We start from the raw sequence: 13,839 nt of genomic DNA, 5'->3' as shown, positions 1-13,839 counted from the left end.
GAACGCATTGATTGATTTTCAATGCATTCCTATGGGAAACTGTGCTTCGCAAGACGAAAAACTCGCAAGAAGAAAAAACTTGCGGAACGAATTAATTTCGTCTTGCAAGGCACCACTGTATTACTGATGATGAGCAGGTTCTCGTCACAAACCTCAATTCCTGTCTCGTCTCTGTCCTTGCTTGCCTCTCCTACCCAGTTTCACTCTGCGTTTCTGCTACTCCTCCTCCTTCCTCCTTATGCACAATCTTTCCCACTCTATGAATGTGGTTTATACCCTGTTTCTACCTCTTTCCTGCATGTGGGAACATATGCACAGTTCTAACTTTCCCTATTAGGTTTCATTTTTTGCTAATTTGGGGATCACCTGAGTACAGAGAGAAAGAGAGAGACCTCCCACTTTTACACGTCCGGTGTTATTCTGCCTACTTATGCCATCAGCACTGAAGGCTGCATTGAAAATGCAGAAAACAGTATTATCTAAAATCTCTTAGCAATACTGTTGTGAAAGGGGGGGAAAGCAGACTGCATTACAATGAAGTTGCAAAATTTATTATAAAAAACACATTTGTATACATAGTGCTTGAAAATACTCATTTTATAAGACTCTCGTAGAATTCTATTTTAATGCATTCTTTCAACACTGAGCAGCTTTCAGGACAGCTTGAAAAGCACACATGAACTTTAGTAACCTAACACTTGGCTTGTTCAAGGGGAACTGTCCTGTTAGACAAGAACAGCTACATTGTTCTGAACAGCGCTCTAAAGCTAGAGAGAGAGAGAGAGAGAGAGAGAGAGCGCAAATACGTGTTTTAGCATTTCTCTCAGCATGTTATTCTATCATAGTAATTCAGACTATATAAATCGTTTGATAAGTCAGCTAACACAAACATATTAAATTGTAAAAAGCAAAGTACTGTATTTTTCGCTCTATAAGACGCACCAGATCACAAGAAGCACCTAGTTTTTGGAGGAGGAAAACAAGAGAAAAAATATTCTGTACCCCAGAAGCCAGAACAGCAAGAGGGATCGCTGCGCAGTGAAAGCAGCAATCCCTCTTGCTGTTATGGCTTCTGGGATAGCTGTGCATCCTGCATTCTCTCCATAAGACGCACACACATTTCCCCTTACTTTTTAGGAGGGAAAAAGTGAGTCTTATAGAGCAAAAAATACGGTAAGTTAGAAACCTGGCTTGTTCAGCTCAAGCTCAAGCCTTTTCATCCTCTCCCTCCCTGATCTCTGGTCTGTGACTGTACTAAATGGTTTCATTCAGGCATTCTCCCTCCCCATCCCTGGCACCCACAGTTATTACCTTGAGTCCGGCTTGTTTGATGAATTTAAGGGGAGCTTTCCCAAATTTGAAGGCAGCTCCGAACCAAGGGATGCAGCCATGGATACAAGGCGGCTCGTTGATGTTTTTGAATGGAAAGAAAATATGCTTGACAACCAAACCTAGAACCACTGTAAACAGGAGAGCCAAAATGATTTCCATCTTCTTTCCTCTGTAGCAGTTGCTTTTCTGACACAGGCTGCTGCTGTAAGATATAATGCTGCTAGGAGTTACCTCAGGATAGTATTAAAAAAAATTTTTGTTTGTACTGCTGCCTTCTTGTGGATGCTATGATAAAAGACAAGTTTATTACATAGTTCAGCTTGCCTCTGGGAGAGGCTAGTTTTACTTTCTAACTGACCGTCAAAATGGACTTCTCTTCTCTCTGTTCTCTGAAACATGAATCATAGAATCATAGAGTTGGAAGAGACCACAAGGGCCATTGAGTCCAACCCTCTGCCAAGCAGGAAACACCATCAGAGCACTCCTGACATATGGTTGTCAAGCCTCTGCTTAAAGACCTCCAAAGTAGGAGACTCCACCACACTCCTTGGCAGCAAATTCCACTGTCGAACAGCTCTTACTGTCAGGAAGTTCCTCCTAATGTTTAGGTGGAATCTTCTTTCTTGTAGTTTGGATCCATTGCTCCGTGTCCGCTTCTCTGGAGCAGCAGAAAACAACCTTTCTCCCTCCTCTATGTGACATCCTTTTATATATTTGAACATGGCTATCATATCACCCCTTAACCTCCTCTTCTCCAGGCTAAACATGCCCAGCTCCCTTAGCCGTTCCTCATAAGGCATCGTTTCCAGGCCTTTGACCATTTTGGTTGCCCTCCTCTGGACACATTCCAGTTTGTCAGTGTCCTTCTTGAACTGTGGTGCCCAGAACTGGACACAGTACTCCAGGTGAGGTCTGACCAGAGCAGAATACAGTGGCACTATTACTTCCCTTGATCTAGATGCTATACTCCTATTGATGCAGCCCAGAATTGCATTGGCTTTTTAAGCTGCCGCGTCACACAGTTGGCTCATGTCAAGTTTGTGGTCAACCAAGACTCCTAGATCCTTTTCACATGTACTGCTCTCAAGCCAGGTGTCACCCATCTTGTATTTGTGCCTCTCATTTTTTTGGCCCAAGTGCAATACTTTACATTTCTCCCTGTTAAAATTCATCTTGTTTGTTTTGGCCCAGTTCTCTAATCTGTCAAGGTCGTTTTGAAGTGTGATCTGTCGGAGCCAGCCGTTACAAATGGCACTTGTTTAGCATAAAATAAAGACACAGAGAGCCAGCAATATTTCCATGGACGGAGGGCAGCTCATTCAGACTTCTTCTCCTCTCTGGTCACTTTTTATTATCCTTTGTTCTGTCCAGCCGCATGGCCGTTTGCCAATCTCATGTTACCTCATCCGGTCAAGCTTTTATTGCACCCATGCCATATAAGGTCATTACATTCCAATACCTTGTAAAGCTCAGAGTGCTGGTCACGAGGTCCGGAGGTACCCTGCAGTATTTACAAACCTCTGCCATGGCTTTATGACTCCCACAGTGATCCTGTCCTCTGGTGTGTTAGCCACCCCTCCCAGTTTGGTGTCATCTGCAAATTTGATCAGGATGCCCTTGAGTCCATCATCCAAGTCGTTGATAAAGATGTTGAATGAAGCCATATTTAATTTTCCTTCTTGTCCAATATTAACTGTTGTAAGCTATTGTGTTCCAAATAATGAAAATAGATCCTTTGTTATTTAACTGTGCATACATTGCCGATATTTTTTTTATATCAATAGACAGTATTATAGTTTTGGAGCCACAGAGCCTGAGCCTGAGTACATTTGGTATTTACAGACATTTAGGAACAGACACAATGCATACAGGTCCAGGAGCAATGTGTCACAACTGCTGATCATTACTCATTTCTGTCTCTCTCTGTGCACTCCAGTAGTTCAAAAGGACAGGACTTTCCTCACATCCACGATCACATAGACTATGGAGAAGCTCACCACATGACTAGCTGTGATGACCTGAGCTCTTTCAGCTTTTTCTCCACATTTTATCTGCAGGCTTCCAGCCACAGGAGCTATTTGGAAGATTCCTCTTTTCTTCCCCTTGTATTTTGGGGCTGAAAAGAGCAGTGTGTACTCATAAGGAGCTCTGGGTCTCTGTATTCAGGGATTCTAGCACCTGGCTTGCTCATTTATTTATCTAGGTCTTTATATACTTTTTAATATTCAGATTTTCTAAGTGGTGTACAGTAAACCTGTAACTCATGCACATTTAACTTGTGTGCATTCAGCTTTATGCCCTTGGCAAAATTTTATTTTTAAATTTTTATTCTTTAAAGAGGACAGAAATGGATGGGCATCTGGGGGAAAAGACTTTGGCAATCCCACTCGCCATTTACTGTGACCAATTTTAGCTTTAGGTGTGATCCCCAGAATGTAAGCCCTGTGTAAGTTGAGGACTCCTTGTACATAAAACATTTTTTATATAAAAAAAGTCAAGCACATTGCACTTGTGTTTCTACAATGAGCTTTCATGAGGGACCTGCTTCCAGAACTGTGAGGGGAGAAAGACTCTGTGTGTGCCATTTGGCAATGACTGCTTTTGTCTGCCTTGCCCCATGCTCCAGGCCTGAGAGCCTCCCAGAAGAATTCTGTAGCCGGGGAGGGCGGGGGGGCAGCTATCCCCCCATCAAGTAAATAAATAAAAATACTTAACTATCTGACTGCATCGCATATAACTCATTCTGCACCCCCCTGCCCACCCTAAAATAAATCCTGGCTACGCCCATGGGCTTCCTGGGCTTTTGGTTTGAGGCACAGGTCGAGGGGTGCCAGGTACTAGCATCATCAGCTTTTGGGCTACTTTTGGATAGGAAGTTATTGGAAAGCCTTGCTTTTAATATTGGTGAACTTATGTTCACTTACATTTTAATGAATGCTAATGCTGGATTCTTTTGTAATGACATTATATTTTTTATTACATCTCAATAATGTACTTAAAACATTTTTATGTGAACTGCTTTCAGCACATACATATTTGTGGGAAATGTGGTATATAAATAAATTGACCATGAACTGAGTAAAATATCTGTTTATCTTGCAAGCTGTCATACATGTAGATGGAGCTATAATATCCAAATACTGTTGTTACATTCATAGGCAATCTTGAAAAAATACTGGATTTATCTTAGAATAGTTGAGCTTCCCACAGTGAGCTGATTGTTAGTATCATGCTGACCTAGCAAGGTTTGGTGATAAAACACGACCTTTGAATAAAGCTACACGATAGGCTATTTAATCATTAATGAGTATATGCTACATTTTTTTCACAAAACATTTGTCTGCTTACTAAATGTGATGCTGTTTGTTGTCCTTGCTTATAATACATTTATCAAACTTATGAGTAAATTTTAAAATCCCAAAAATTTGGTATAACACAATTTTAAAAAAAGACACCAATCTACATTTCAATTAAAAACCAAACTGGTATAAATTCCCCTTGATGCAACTTCCTTGCCCCATTCTCCCTTTTACTTACTTGTGGTCTCTTGGGTTCTTTTTCTTCCAGCCACCCTTCTTAGCCCCTCCCTCTCTTTTCCTCAATCGGTCCCTCTTCTGTACATCTGCCTTCAGCTAATTTTTCTATAATTCCTCCATGAAACTTCAGAAATACTGTTTCCCCTCTCATGATCTCTGCAATGGGGAATCCTCCATGCAATGTCTGTCTTACATATGCTTTGCCAGCCTCTGATTACTAAGACCCATCGTGGGTTTCTCAAAAATAAGTCATTCCGACGAATCTCATTACATTTTGATGGAGTTACAAGCTTGGTGGATCAGAGGAATGTTGTGGACCTAGTGTATTTTGATTTCAGTAAGGCTTTTGACAAAGTCCCCCATGATATTCTTGTGAGGAACTTGGTAAAATGTGGGTTGAATGAGGCAACTGTTAGATTTGTAGCTGGTTGGCAGACCAAACCCAAAGTACTCATTAATGGTTCCTAGTCATCCTGGGGGAAAGTGACACATGGGGTGCTGAAGAGTTCTCCTGGGCCCCTTGTTGTTCAGTGTCTTTATAAGCGACTTGGATGAAGGAATTGAGGGGATGCACATCCAATTTGCAGATGACACCAAACTGGGAGGGGTAGCTAATGCCGCAGAAGACAGAATCAGGAATCAACATGACATTAACAGATTGGAGAAGTGGGCCCAAACTAACAAAACGGATCTTAATAGGGACACATGTATGGTTCTGTACTTAGTAGGCAGGAAGAGCCAGATGCATAAATATAAGATGGGGGACACCTGGCTTACATGTGAAAAGGATCTAGGGACCTTGGTGGACCACAAGCTTAACACGAGTTGACAGTGTCATGCAGCAGCAGAAAAGCCTAACACTACCCTAGGCTGCATAGAATCATAGAGTTGGAAGAGACCACAAGGGCCATCGAGTCCAACCCCCTGCCAAGCAGGAAACACCATCAGAGCACTCCTGACATATGGTTGTCAAGCCTCTGCTTAAAGACCTCCAAAGTAGGAGACTCCACCACACTCCTTGGCAGCAAATTCCACTGTCGAACAGCTCTTACTGTCAGGAAGTTCTTCCTAATGTTTAGGTGGAATCTTCTTTCCTGCAGTTTGGATCCATTGCTCCGTGTCCGCTTCTCTGGAGCAGCAGAAAACAACCTTTCTCCCTCCTCTATGTGACATCCTTTTATATATTTGAACATGGCTATCATATCACCCCTTAACCTCCTCTTCTCCAGGCTAAACATGCCCAGCTCCCTTAGCCGTTCCTCATAAGGCATCGTTTCCAGGCCTTTGACCATTTTGGTTGCCCTCCTCTGGACACGTTCCAGTTTGTCAGTGTCCTTCTTGAACTGTGGTGCCCAGAACTGGACACAGTACTCCAGGTGAGGTCTGACCAGAGCAGAATACAGTGGCACTATTACTTCCCTTGATCTAGATGCTATACTCCTATTGATGCAGCCCAGAATTGCATTGGCTTTTTTAGCTGCTGCTAAAAAGATAAGTATCAAGATAAGTATGTCCAAATCAAGGGAAGTCATCATACCACTCTATTTGGCCTTGGTCAGACCATACACGGAATACTGCGTCCAATTTTGGGCACACAAATATAAAGTTATTGACAAGCTGGTACATGTGCAGTGGAGGGCACCCAAGGTGATCCAGGGTCTGGAAACCAAGCTTTATGAGGAACAATTGAAGGAGCCAGGGAAAGAGGAGATTGAGATATGATAGCTATCTTCAACTACCTCAAGGGCAGGCTTTGAACCAATGCTTTCATAGCACAGGAAAGGAGATTCCAACTAAACTTCAGGAGCTGTTCAACAGTGGAATGGTCTCCCTTGGGAGGTTTCCTTGGAGGTTTTTAAGCCGCGGTTGGAAGGCCATCTGTCCTGGATGCTTCAGCTAAGATTCCTGCATTGCAGGAGACTGGACTGGATGCCCCTTAGGGTAAAGGGTATTTGCCTGCCTGTGACTTTGCCCCATGAAACCTCCTCTCCTTGCTTCAACTTGACATACTGATTTCTGCTGGTAACCCAAATGTTAGCTGCCTCTGAAGGCAGCTCAGCAACAAAAGCAGGGAGCGCCTGCCAAACTCGTCTGAGGTGTTGTCTGTGGGGCATTGAAGGCTCACTCCTTCCCGCATGGCAAAGCAGGAGGAAGACGACGGACACCTTTGGCTCCAGCCGTTGAGGACACCGGCCCGTGTGGCAGGGGGCGGGGGGGGCAGACACCTGTGTCCAGGTCGCGGGGTGAAAGGATGGCGGGCGGAAACAAGGGGCGCCACAGCTCGGCTGCTCCGGCTGTCCGCCTGCAAGCAGCGCCCCGGCAGGGCGCCCTCGGCAGCTGGGCTGGCGGGACCCTCCCTGCCCCGGCCCCGGCGGGCGCCCCATTTGCCCCGCCTTCTGCCGCCTTCCCGAAGCGCCGGAGGGATTCCGTGAGGCAAGTGCCCTCGCGCGCCCCCGCCCGCTTCCCTCCTTGGCGCGTTCCGGCAGGGAGGGGCGCGCGCGCGGGTGGGCGGGGCGAGGAACGGGCTCCTCCCCCTCCGCCGTTGGTGCCTCGTGAGGTGCCGGTGTCCGCCCGCTGCCCGCCGCCTTCCTCCGCCATGTGCTCTTCGCTGCCGAGCCCGGGCAGCTGCCTGTCTCTGCGCGTGTCCTTCGTGGAGCTCCACGCGGAGGCTCCGCTGGTGCGGCTGTGGGGCTTCCGCGGCGAGCGGCGCGAGGAGTACCTGCGGCTGGCCGAGGAGGTGCAGGCGCGGGCGGGGCCTCGGCTGGCGGCGCTGCCGGGCGCGGGGCCCCTGGCGGCGGGCGAGCTGTGCCTGGCGGAGGCGGGCGGGCGCTGGCGGCGCTGCCGGGTGCTGGGCCTCCTCCGCGCCGGCCCCGCGCCCGCCTACCGCGTCTTCCTGCTGGACGAGGGCCGCACGCTCAGCGCCGGCGCCCAGGCCTTGGCGCGCGGCCCCGCCGAGCTCTTCCAGCTGCCCTCCGAGGTGCTGGGCTGCGTCCTGGCCGACCTGGCGCCGCCCCAGCGCCTCAGCTGGACGCTGGCCGCCGCCGAGTTCCTGGGCCGCCTGCAGGGCCAGGAGGTGTCGGGCCTGGTGAGGGACGTGCTGGTGGCGCAGCACCTGGTGGTGCTGGAGCTGCCCTGGCTGCTGGCCCAGATGCGCCACCTGGGGCTCGCCGGCCACGTCTCCCCCAGCACCTTCGCCAGCCTCCTCGCCACCTCCCTCGGGGCCCCCAGCGCCCCACCCCAGCCGTCCCCCCAGGCGCCCGGGGGCCCTGTCGCTCCCCGCACCCAGGATGAGCCCACAGCCCTGGACTACTTCTACCCGCAGCTGCAGATGAGAGTGACGGAGCCCATGCTGGTGACCCAGGTATCCGACCCCGGCAGGATATATTGTCAACTGCGCAGCCTCTCCAGAGAGATCCAGCTGCTCTCGGATGCCATGCGCCAGGCTTTTGAGGCCTCCTCTGGGAAAGACTTGCAGGAACCCCTGCCGGCCCCAGGATCCCCTTGCGCCGCGCGGGGCATCGATGGCTGCTGGTACCGGGCCCTGCTGCTGCAACTAGATCCTCTGGGTGGCCCGGAGGAGCAGCTTGGAGAAGTGGCACAGGTGATCTATGTGGATTATGGGAGGAAGGAATTTGTGACAAAGCAAAACCTGCGCAATTTGCCTGCTGAGTGTTTCCGAATGCCGGTGGTGACCTATCCTTGTTCATTGCAAGGTATTACCGATGGAGGCTGTGGCTGGACCCGCTCTCATATAAGTCAGCTTAAAACATTGCTGTTGAGCAAGGTGGTGCAAGCCAACATTGAAGCCTACTGTCCCTTTGAGCACCTCTACTATGTTACTCTCTATGGAGAAGATGGCCTGAACCTTAACTGCCTCTATGGGGTCCAGGCCCATTGTCTGGAGCAGAGCCTCCTTCACAGCAGTCAAGAGCATTCCTTTGACTTAATGGCTGAACTAAAGAAGGTAGATGCCACAGCCAAGGAAGAACGTGCCTCTCTGTTGGGAGTTCAGTCCATGCTTGCCGCTGACCCACTTCCTGTTGTGCGTTTGAAGGCTGGTGAGTACCACAGTGCTCAAGTGTCCTTCCTCCAGGATCCCACAGACTTCTGGGTGCACCTGCAGGAGCACCGCCAACCCCTCTGTTGCCTCATACAGAACTTAAGTGACTTCTATTCTCAGAGTAAAAAACTAGAGGGTATTCTGCTTCAGCCCAAACCAGGATCCCTGTGCTGTGTTGCATTGAAGGAGAACTGCTATCACCGTGCTGTTGTCACCAAGATGCTGGGAAAAGGCATTGAAGTTTATCTGGTAGACAGAGGAAACACTGAAATTATTGACTTGCATAAGGTGAAGGAATTGCTTCCCCAGTTCAGAGAACTTCCTGCTGCAGCACTCAGATGTGCATTGGCTAATCCTTTCCCACCAGGGCAGTCATGGAGCCCAGATGCTGTAGACTATTTCAGGAAAGCCGTGCTAAACAAGGAGCTGGTAATCAAGGTCTTAGGCATGCAAGGGGACATTTACATAGTGGAACTTTTTGATCATTCACTAGCAGGAGAAAAAAACTTGGGCAAAATCATGTCTCAACAGAAGTATGCTGAGCATCATAAGGGTGAGGAATTAGAGACTCTCCAGAAAGTGACCAAGGAGCCATTGAGGAGCACGTCTGGAATAGAGGGCATAGGGCAGAAGCCTGTGAGAAAAATTTTCCCCAAAGATGAAAATGAACCCTCGCCACAACGTCACAGTTCAGCCCCTTATCCTACTGAAACTTTGATCGTCAAGCAGCAGCCCGGTGAAGGTAGTTGCTATTGGTCATGCAAAGCATTTGCAAAAGAGGATTCTAGCATTGCCCCAACCCCTTCACTCTATGTTATGCAAAACTACTCTGAAATAAAGCCAGGGTTTTCTAGTGAAGGGCATCTGCAAGTTGGAAATACAGTAGATGTGGTAGTATCCTATACAGAAAGTCCTAGTCTCTTCTGGTGTCAGCTAGCTAAAAGTTCCCAAGACCTGAGAGCACTTATGGCTAAAATTCAAGATTATTGTATGCATTCAGCACAACCCCGTGAATGGCCAAATTCTGTATGTTTGGCTAAGTATTCTGAGGATGAGAAGTGGTACAGAGCTCTTATTACTAGTAAAGTATGTTGTGCTGAAGAGGTGGAAGTTGCATATGTTGACTATGGGAACAAAGAGCGTGTTTCACTGAAGAATGTCCGTGCAACTAAGACAGAGTTTCTGACGTTGAAAGCTCAAGCTTTCAGATGTAGCCTTTACAACTTAATTCAGCCAAATGGTCAGGATCCGTTTGTGTGGAATGAAAAAGCCACTGAAGCTTTTCATGAATTTGTGGAGTCAGCAAGCACATTAGAACTGAAATGTACCATATTTGCTTTTGCAGCATTAAACAATACAGATTTCATCAATATTGTGGACTTGATTACCCCTTTTGAAAGTGTGTGCCATTTTTTAACAAAGAAGGGTCTAGCCAGATGTGTGCAGCCTCAAAAACCTCTAATATCTTCTGTTCATCTTCTGTCATACTATTATTCTACACATGACATTAAAATAGGAAGTGAAGAGGTGGTTTATATCACACATGTTAATGATCCCTGTCACTTTTACTGCCAACTTGCTAGAAATGCAAATGTTATTGGCCAGTTAACTACTAGTATTGCTAAACTCAGCAAAATGCAGTACAATTTGGAAACATCACAGGGCCCTGGAAATGTGTATCTTGCAAAGTATATGGATGGCTGCTGGTACAGGGCAGTAGTAACTTCAGCAAAAGATACCAAAGAAGTTTTCTTTGTGGATTTTGGGAATAGGCAGTTGTTAAAGAATGGAGACTTGGTACTAGTACCAAATGATGCTTATGAGTTACTGCTTTTGCCAATGCAAGCCATAAAATGCTCTCTATCTGATGTAGTTGATGTTCCAAAAGAAGTTTCTGCATGGTTTGAAAAAGCAGTACTAGATAAGCCCTTAAAGGCTTTAATTGTAGCAAAAGAACCTGATGGAAAACTGATCATTGAACTATATGATGGTAAGATGCAGATCAATGCAAAACTGAAAGAGAGTTTGCAGTGCAGCAGAGGGACGGCCAAATATACAAAAAATGGAGCTTCAGCATCCAGATATCTGCTCACCAGGGAACAAAACACTGAAAAAAGGCTATCTTTGACAGAAATGGATAAACCAACTTTTGAGGACAAGAGGTGGAACAATGAAAATTTGGACATAGTAGGCAGTAGCAAACACACTGTTGTATGTAGAGAAGTAAGACAATTTCAGCAGAAAACAAAAAGAGAGGTGAAAATTAAGCTTCCTGGACCAGTGGAAAAAAATAATGGAAATGATCCTGTAACAGGTAGGAGTCATAGAGATTCCATGCTAAGCAGAGAAACTCCCCCTGATAACTTGAAAAGCAGAAATCAATCTGAAACTAATACACACTTTTCACTTAAAAATATTTGTGCTTTACCTCAAAAAATCATAAGCCTTGGTCTTAAAACTTTGGTGTATGTTTCTCATATAAATAATCCATCCGACTTCTATGTTCACCTAGTAGAAGATGAGCCCTTGCTTGACAGCATTTCAGAGAAACTAAATAAATCTGAAAATATTGAGAGTCTGAATGGGCAACAGCTTCACATAGGAGACGTAATGTGTGCATTGTTTTCAGAAGATGGCTTATGGTATCGAGCTGCAATCATTGAAAAACCCTCTGGTAAACTGGTGAGGGTGCAGTATATTGATTATGGCAATACTGCACTGGTTAGCATCTGCAAAACAGGTAGACTCCTTGAAGACTGTTCATCAGTCCCAGTGATGAGCATTCATTGTTCATTGTATGGAGTTAAGACCACAGAGCTTTCAGAATGGACACAGGAAGCAGTGCTGTATTTCTCCCAAAGGACAAGTGATACTCAGCTAAATGGCGAATTTGTGGAGAAAACTGAAAGCAAATGGAACATTCATCTCTGTGACAAAGATGGTAATATAGCAGTGGATTTGGTTGATAAATACCTTGAGTACAAACAACCTCCTTTGGGGAAAACATCTGACAAAATGGAGAGTGACACTGATCTGATAAACCTGTGTGAAGTTGCTGTTCCTGATAAGTATAGCAAACCTTTCAATATGTCAAACACCAGATCCTTCCTCTGGAAGATTCCTAAGGTGGGTCAAACTTTGAAAACCTTTTTGATGGTTGCAAAGAGCCCAGGATATTTTTGGTGCCAGTTTGCTGACTCAGATGATATTGGTTTAATTGAAACAAAGCTTCAGGAAGCTGGAGAGCTTATGGGCATAGATGTTGAGGATATAAAAAGTGGCTGTCCCTGTCTAGCAAAGAATAGTGAAGATAATACCTTATACCGAGCAGTTATTAGCAGTGTAGAGGGGGAAACCTTGAGTCTCATTCATATTGACCATGGAACCGAGGAACTTACCAGTGCAGAGATGATCAGGCAAATTCCTGATGACCTGCTGGTAATACCACCTCAAGCATTTCTTTGTTGTTTGTTTGGCTTTAACTCTGCAGAAGGTTTGTGGGCTGAAGGAATAAATAAGATCTTCTGTGATGTCACGGCAGACTCTCTGTTAGACACTACCATCATGGAAAAACAAAATGATGGCCCTTTTGAAATCCCCTTATTTGTTGTTCAATTGGAATGTCAAAAAATCAGCATCAATGAACAAATGAAACCCTTTTGGAAGCCTGTTGTTGAAGACTGTGCCTTAACTTTGACAAATAGTATTCACAAACCTGAAGAACAGATTAAAGATGTAGGGACAGATAGTTCAAAGGTGGTTATAAATGAAACCAAAGTATCTGCCTGTGCACTAATGCCTTCAGAAGATCTGTTGCGTTGTTCAGAGGCATTCCAACCAGCAGATAAGTGTTTAGTTGCTACAGGGAGTGGTAATTCATTTGGAGCATTTCCCCCAACTTCTTCACCCAAATCTCAAACCAAGCACCACCAAACCACTTCTGAAGTACTTGACATTGGAGACCAAAGCACTGTGTCTGAAACATTTAAAAAGGGAACTGACTATTCTGCATTTGCAAAAGAAAGTGATATACCAAATTTTGCAGATGTTACTGAAACACAGCTTCCTAATGGTGGTGAATCTAAGGTGTTAGAACTAGATTTGTTTGAAACTCTGAAAGAGACTGAAGGCCAAGCAGAAATGTTAACACTGGATACACGTGAAGTACATTTAGCTGTGGATGAAACACTGAGTGTGTCAGATTTGGTGCCTATTGAGGTGGTGACTTTATCAGATACAAATCAGCTGCCTTTTCAACTGAAGATGCACCCATTTGGAGACACACTGGATCTGGAGACAGTTGAAGTGAGCCCTCCCCTGTGTGAGGAAACACGAGAGAGAGCAGAATTGGACTTGCTTGACATGACACATGCAGAAGGGGAGTTAGAACAGCGCTCTTCACTAAAGGATAAAAGTGACTGTTTACTGCTGGAACCTGTTACACCTGAAGTGTATCTTTTACAAGCTGGTGAAATCAGGGAGGATATGTTGTTGGAGCTGCCTGCGGATAATGAAATCCAGTTACCATTTTCAGAAACTGGATTCAAACTGCAAGACTTCTTCTGCCGTGAGGACATTGTGGAGGTATGTGAAACAGGACAAGAAAGCGAAGGTTACCATTGTCTAGCAAGGCAAACTCTGCTGAAGAACCACATTGAAACACAGATGAGCCATGATGCGGGTGAAAGATTTAAAGAGAGCAATTTGGTTGGAGAGGATTTTTTGAGAAGCACACTGCTAGATGAAGAAGCAGTTGACATTCCAAGTCACAGTACAGGTAAGACTGTACACTTGTTTTTACATTGCTTACTTTTAAGTGTTGCAGGTGACCTGTGGTGCATATGGTGTCTCTCGCTGAAGAGAGTTACTCTTACTTTGCAGGTTTTGTTACGTAAGAATACTGTAATAAGT

At 45.7% G+C, this 13,839-nt stretch overlaps 2 protein-coding genes across 9 annotated transcripts in view; one reads left to right on the top strand and one right to left on the bottom strand.

Annotated features, from left to right (window-relative positions):
- The window catches only part of LOC128409843 (24-hydroxycholesterol 7-alpha-hydroxylase), a 71,202-nt gene extending 69,629 nt beyond the window's left edge, over window positions 1-1,573 (bottom strand). For 2 of the 5 annotated variants that reach the window (XM_053380293.1, XM_053380296.1), the window contains exon 1: window positions 1,312-1,573. In XM_053380293.1, coding sequence (XP_053236268.1) covers window positions 1,312-1,491 — 180 coding nt within the window. In that variant the 5' untranslated portion in view covers window positions 1,492-1,573. The remainder of the gene's footprint in view (window positions 1-1,311) is intronic. The other 3 variants (XM_053380294.1, XM_053380295.1, XM_053380292.1) reach the window with 2 other exon arrangements.
- Window positions 1,574-7,447: 5,874 nt separating this feature from the next.
- The window catches only part of TDRD6 (tudor domain containing 6), a 31,814-nt gene continuing 25,422 nt past the window's right edge, over window positions 7,448-13,839 (top strand). For all 4 annotated transcript variants that reach the window (XR_008329320.1, XM_053380272.1, XM_053380271.1 and 1 more), the window contains exon 1: window positions 7,448-13,705. Coding sequence is in view for 3 of the 4 variants with exons in the window: in XM_053380272.1 (XP_053236247.1) it covers window positions 7,465-13,705 (6,241 nt within the window). In the remaining variant the exon portion in view is untranslated. The remainder of the gene's footprint in view (window positions 13,706-13,839) is intronic.

The sequence above is a fragment of the Podarcis raffonei genome, chromosome 3, assembly GCF_027172205.1.
Source record: "Podarcis raffonei isolate rPodRaf1 chromosome 3, rPodRaf1.pri, whole genome shotgun sequence".
Taxonomy (NCBI): Eukaryota; Metazoa; Chordata; class Lepidosauria; order Squamata; family Lacertidae; genus Podarcis; species Podarcis raffonei.
Note: the sequence above shows the minus strand (reverse complement) of the source record. Positions and strands in the feature narration are given on the sequence as shown.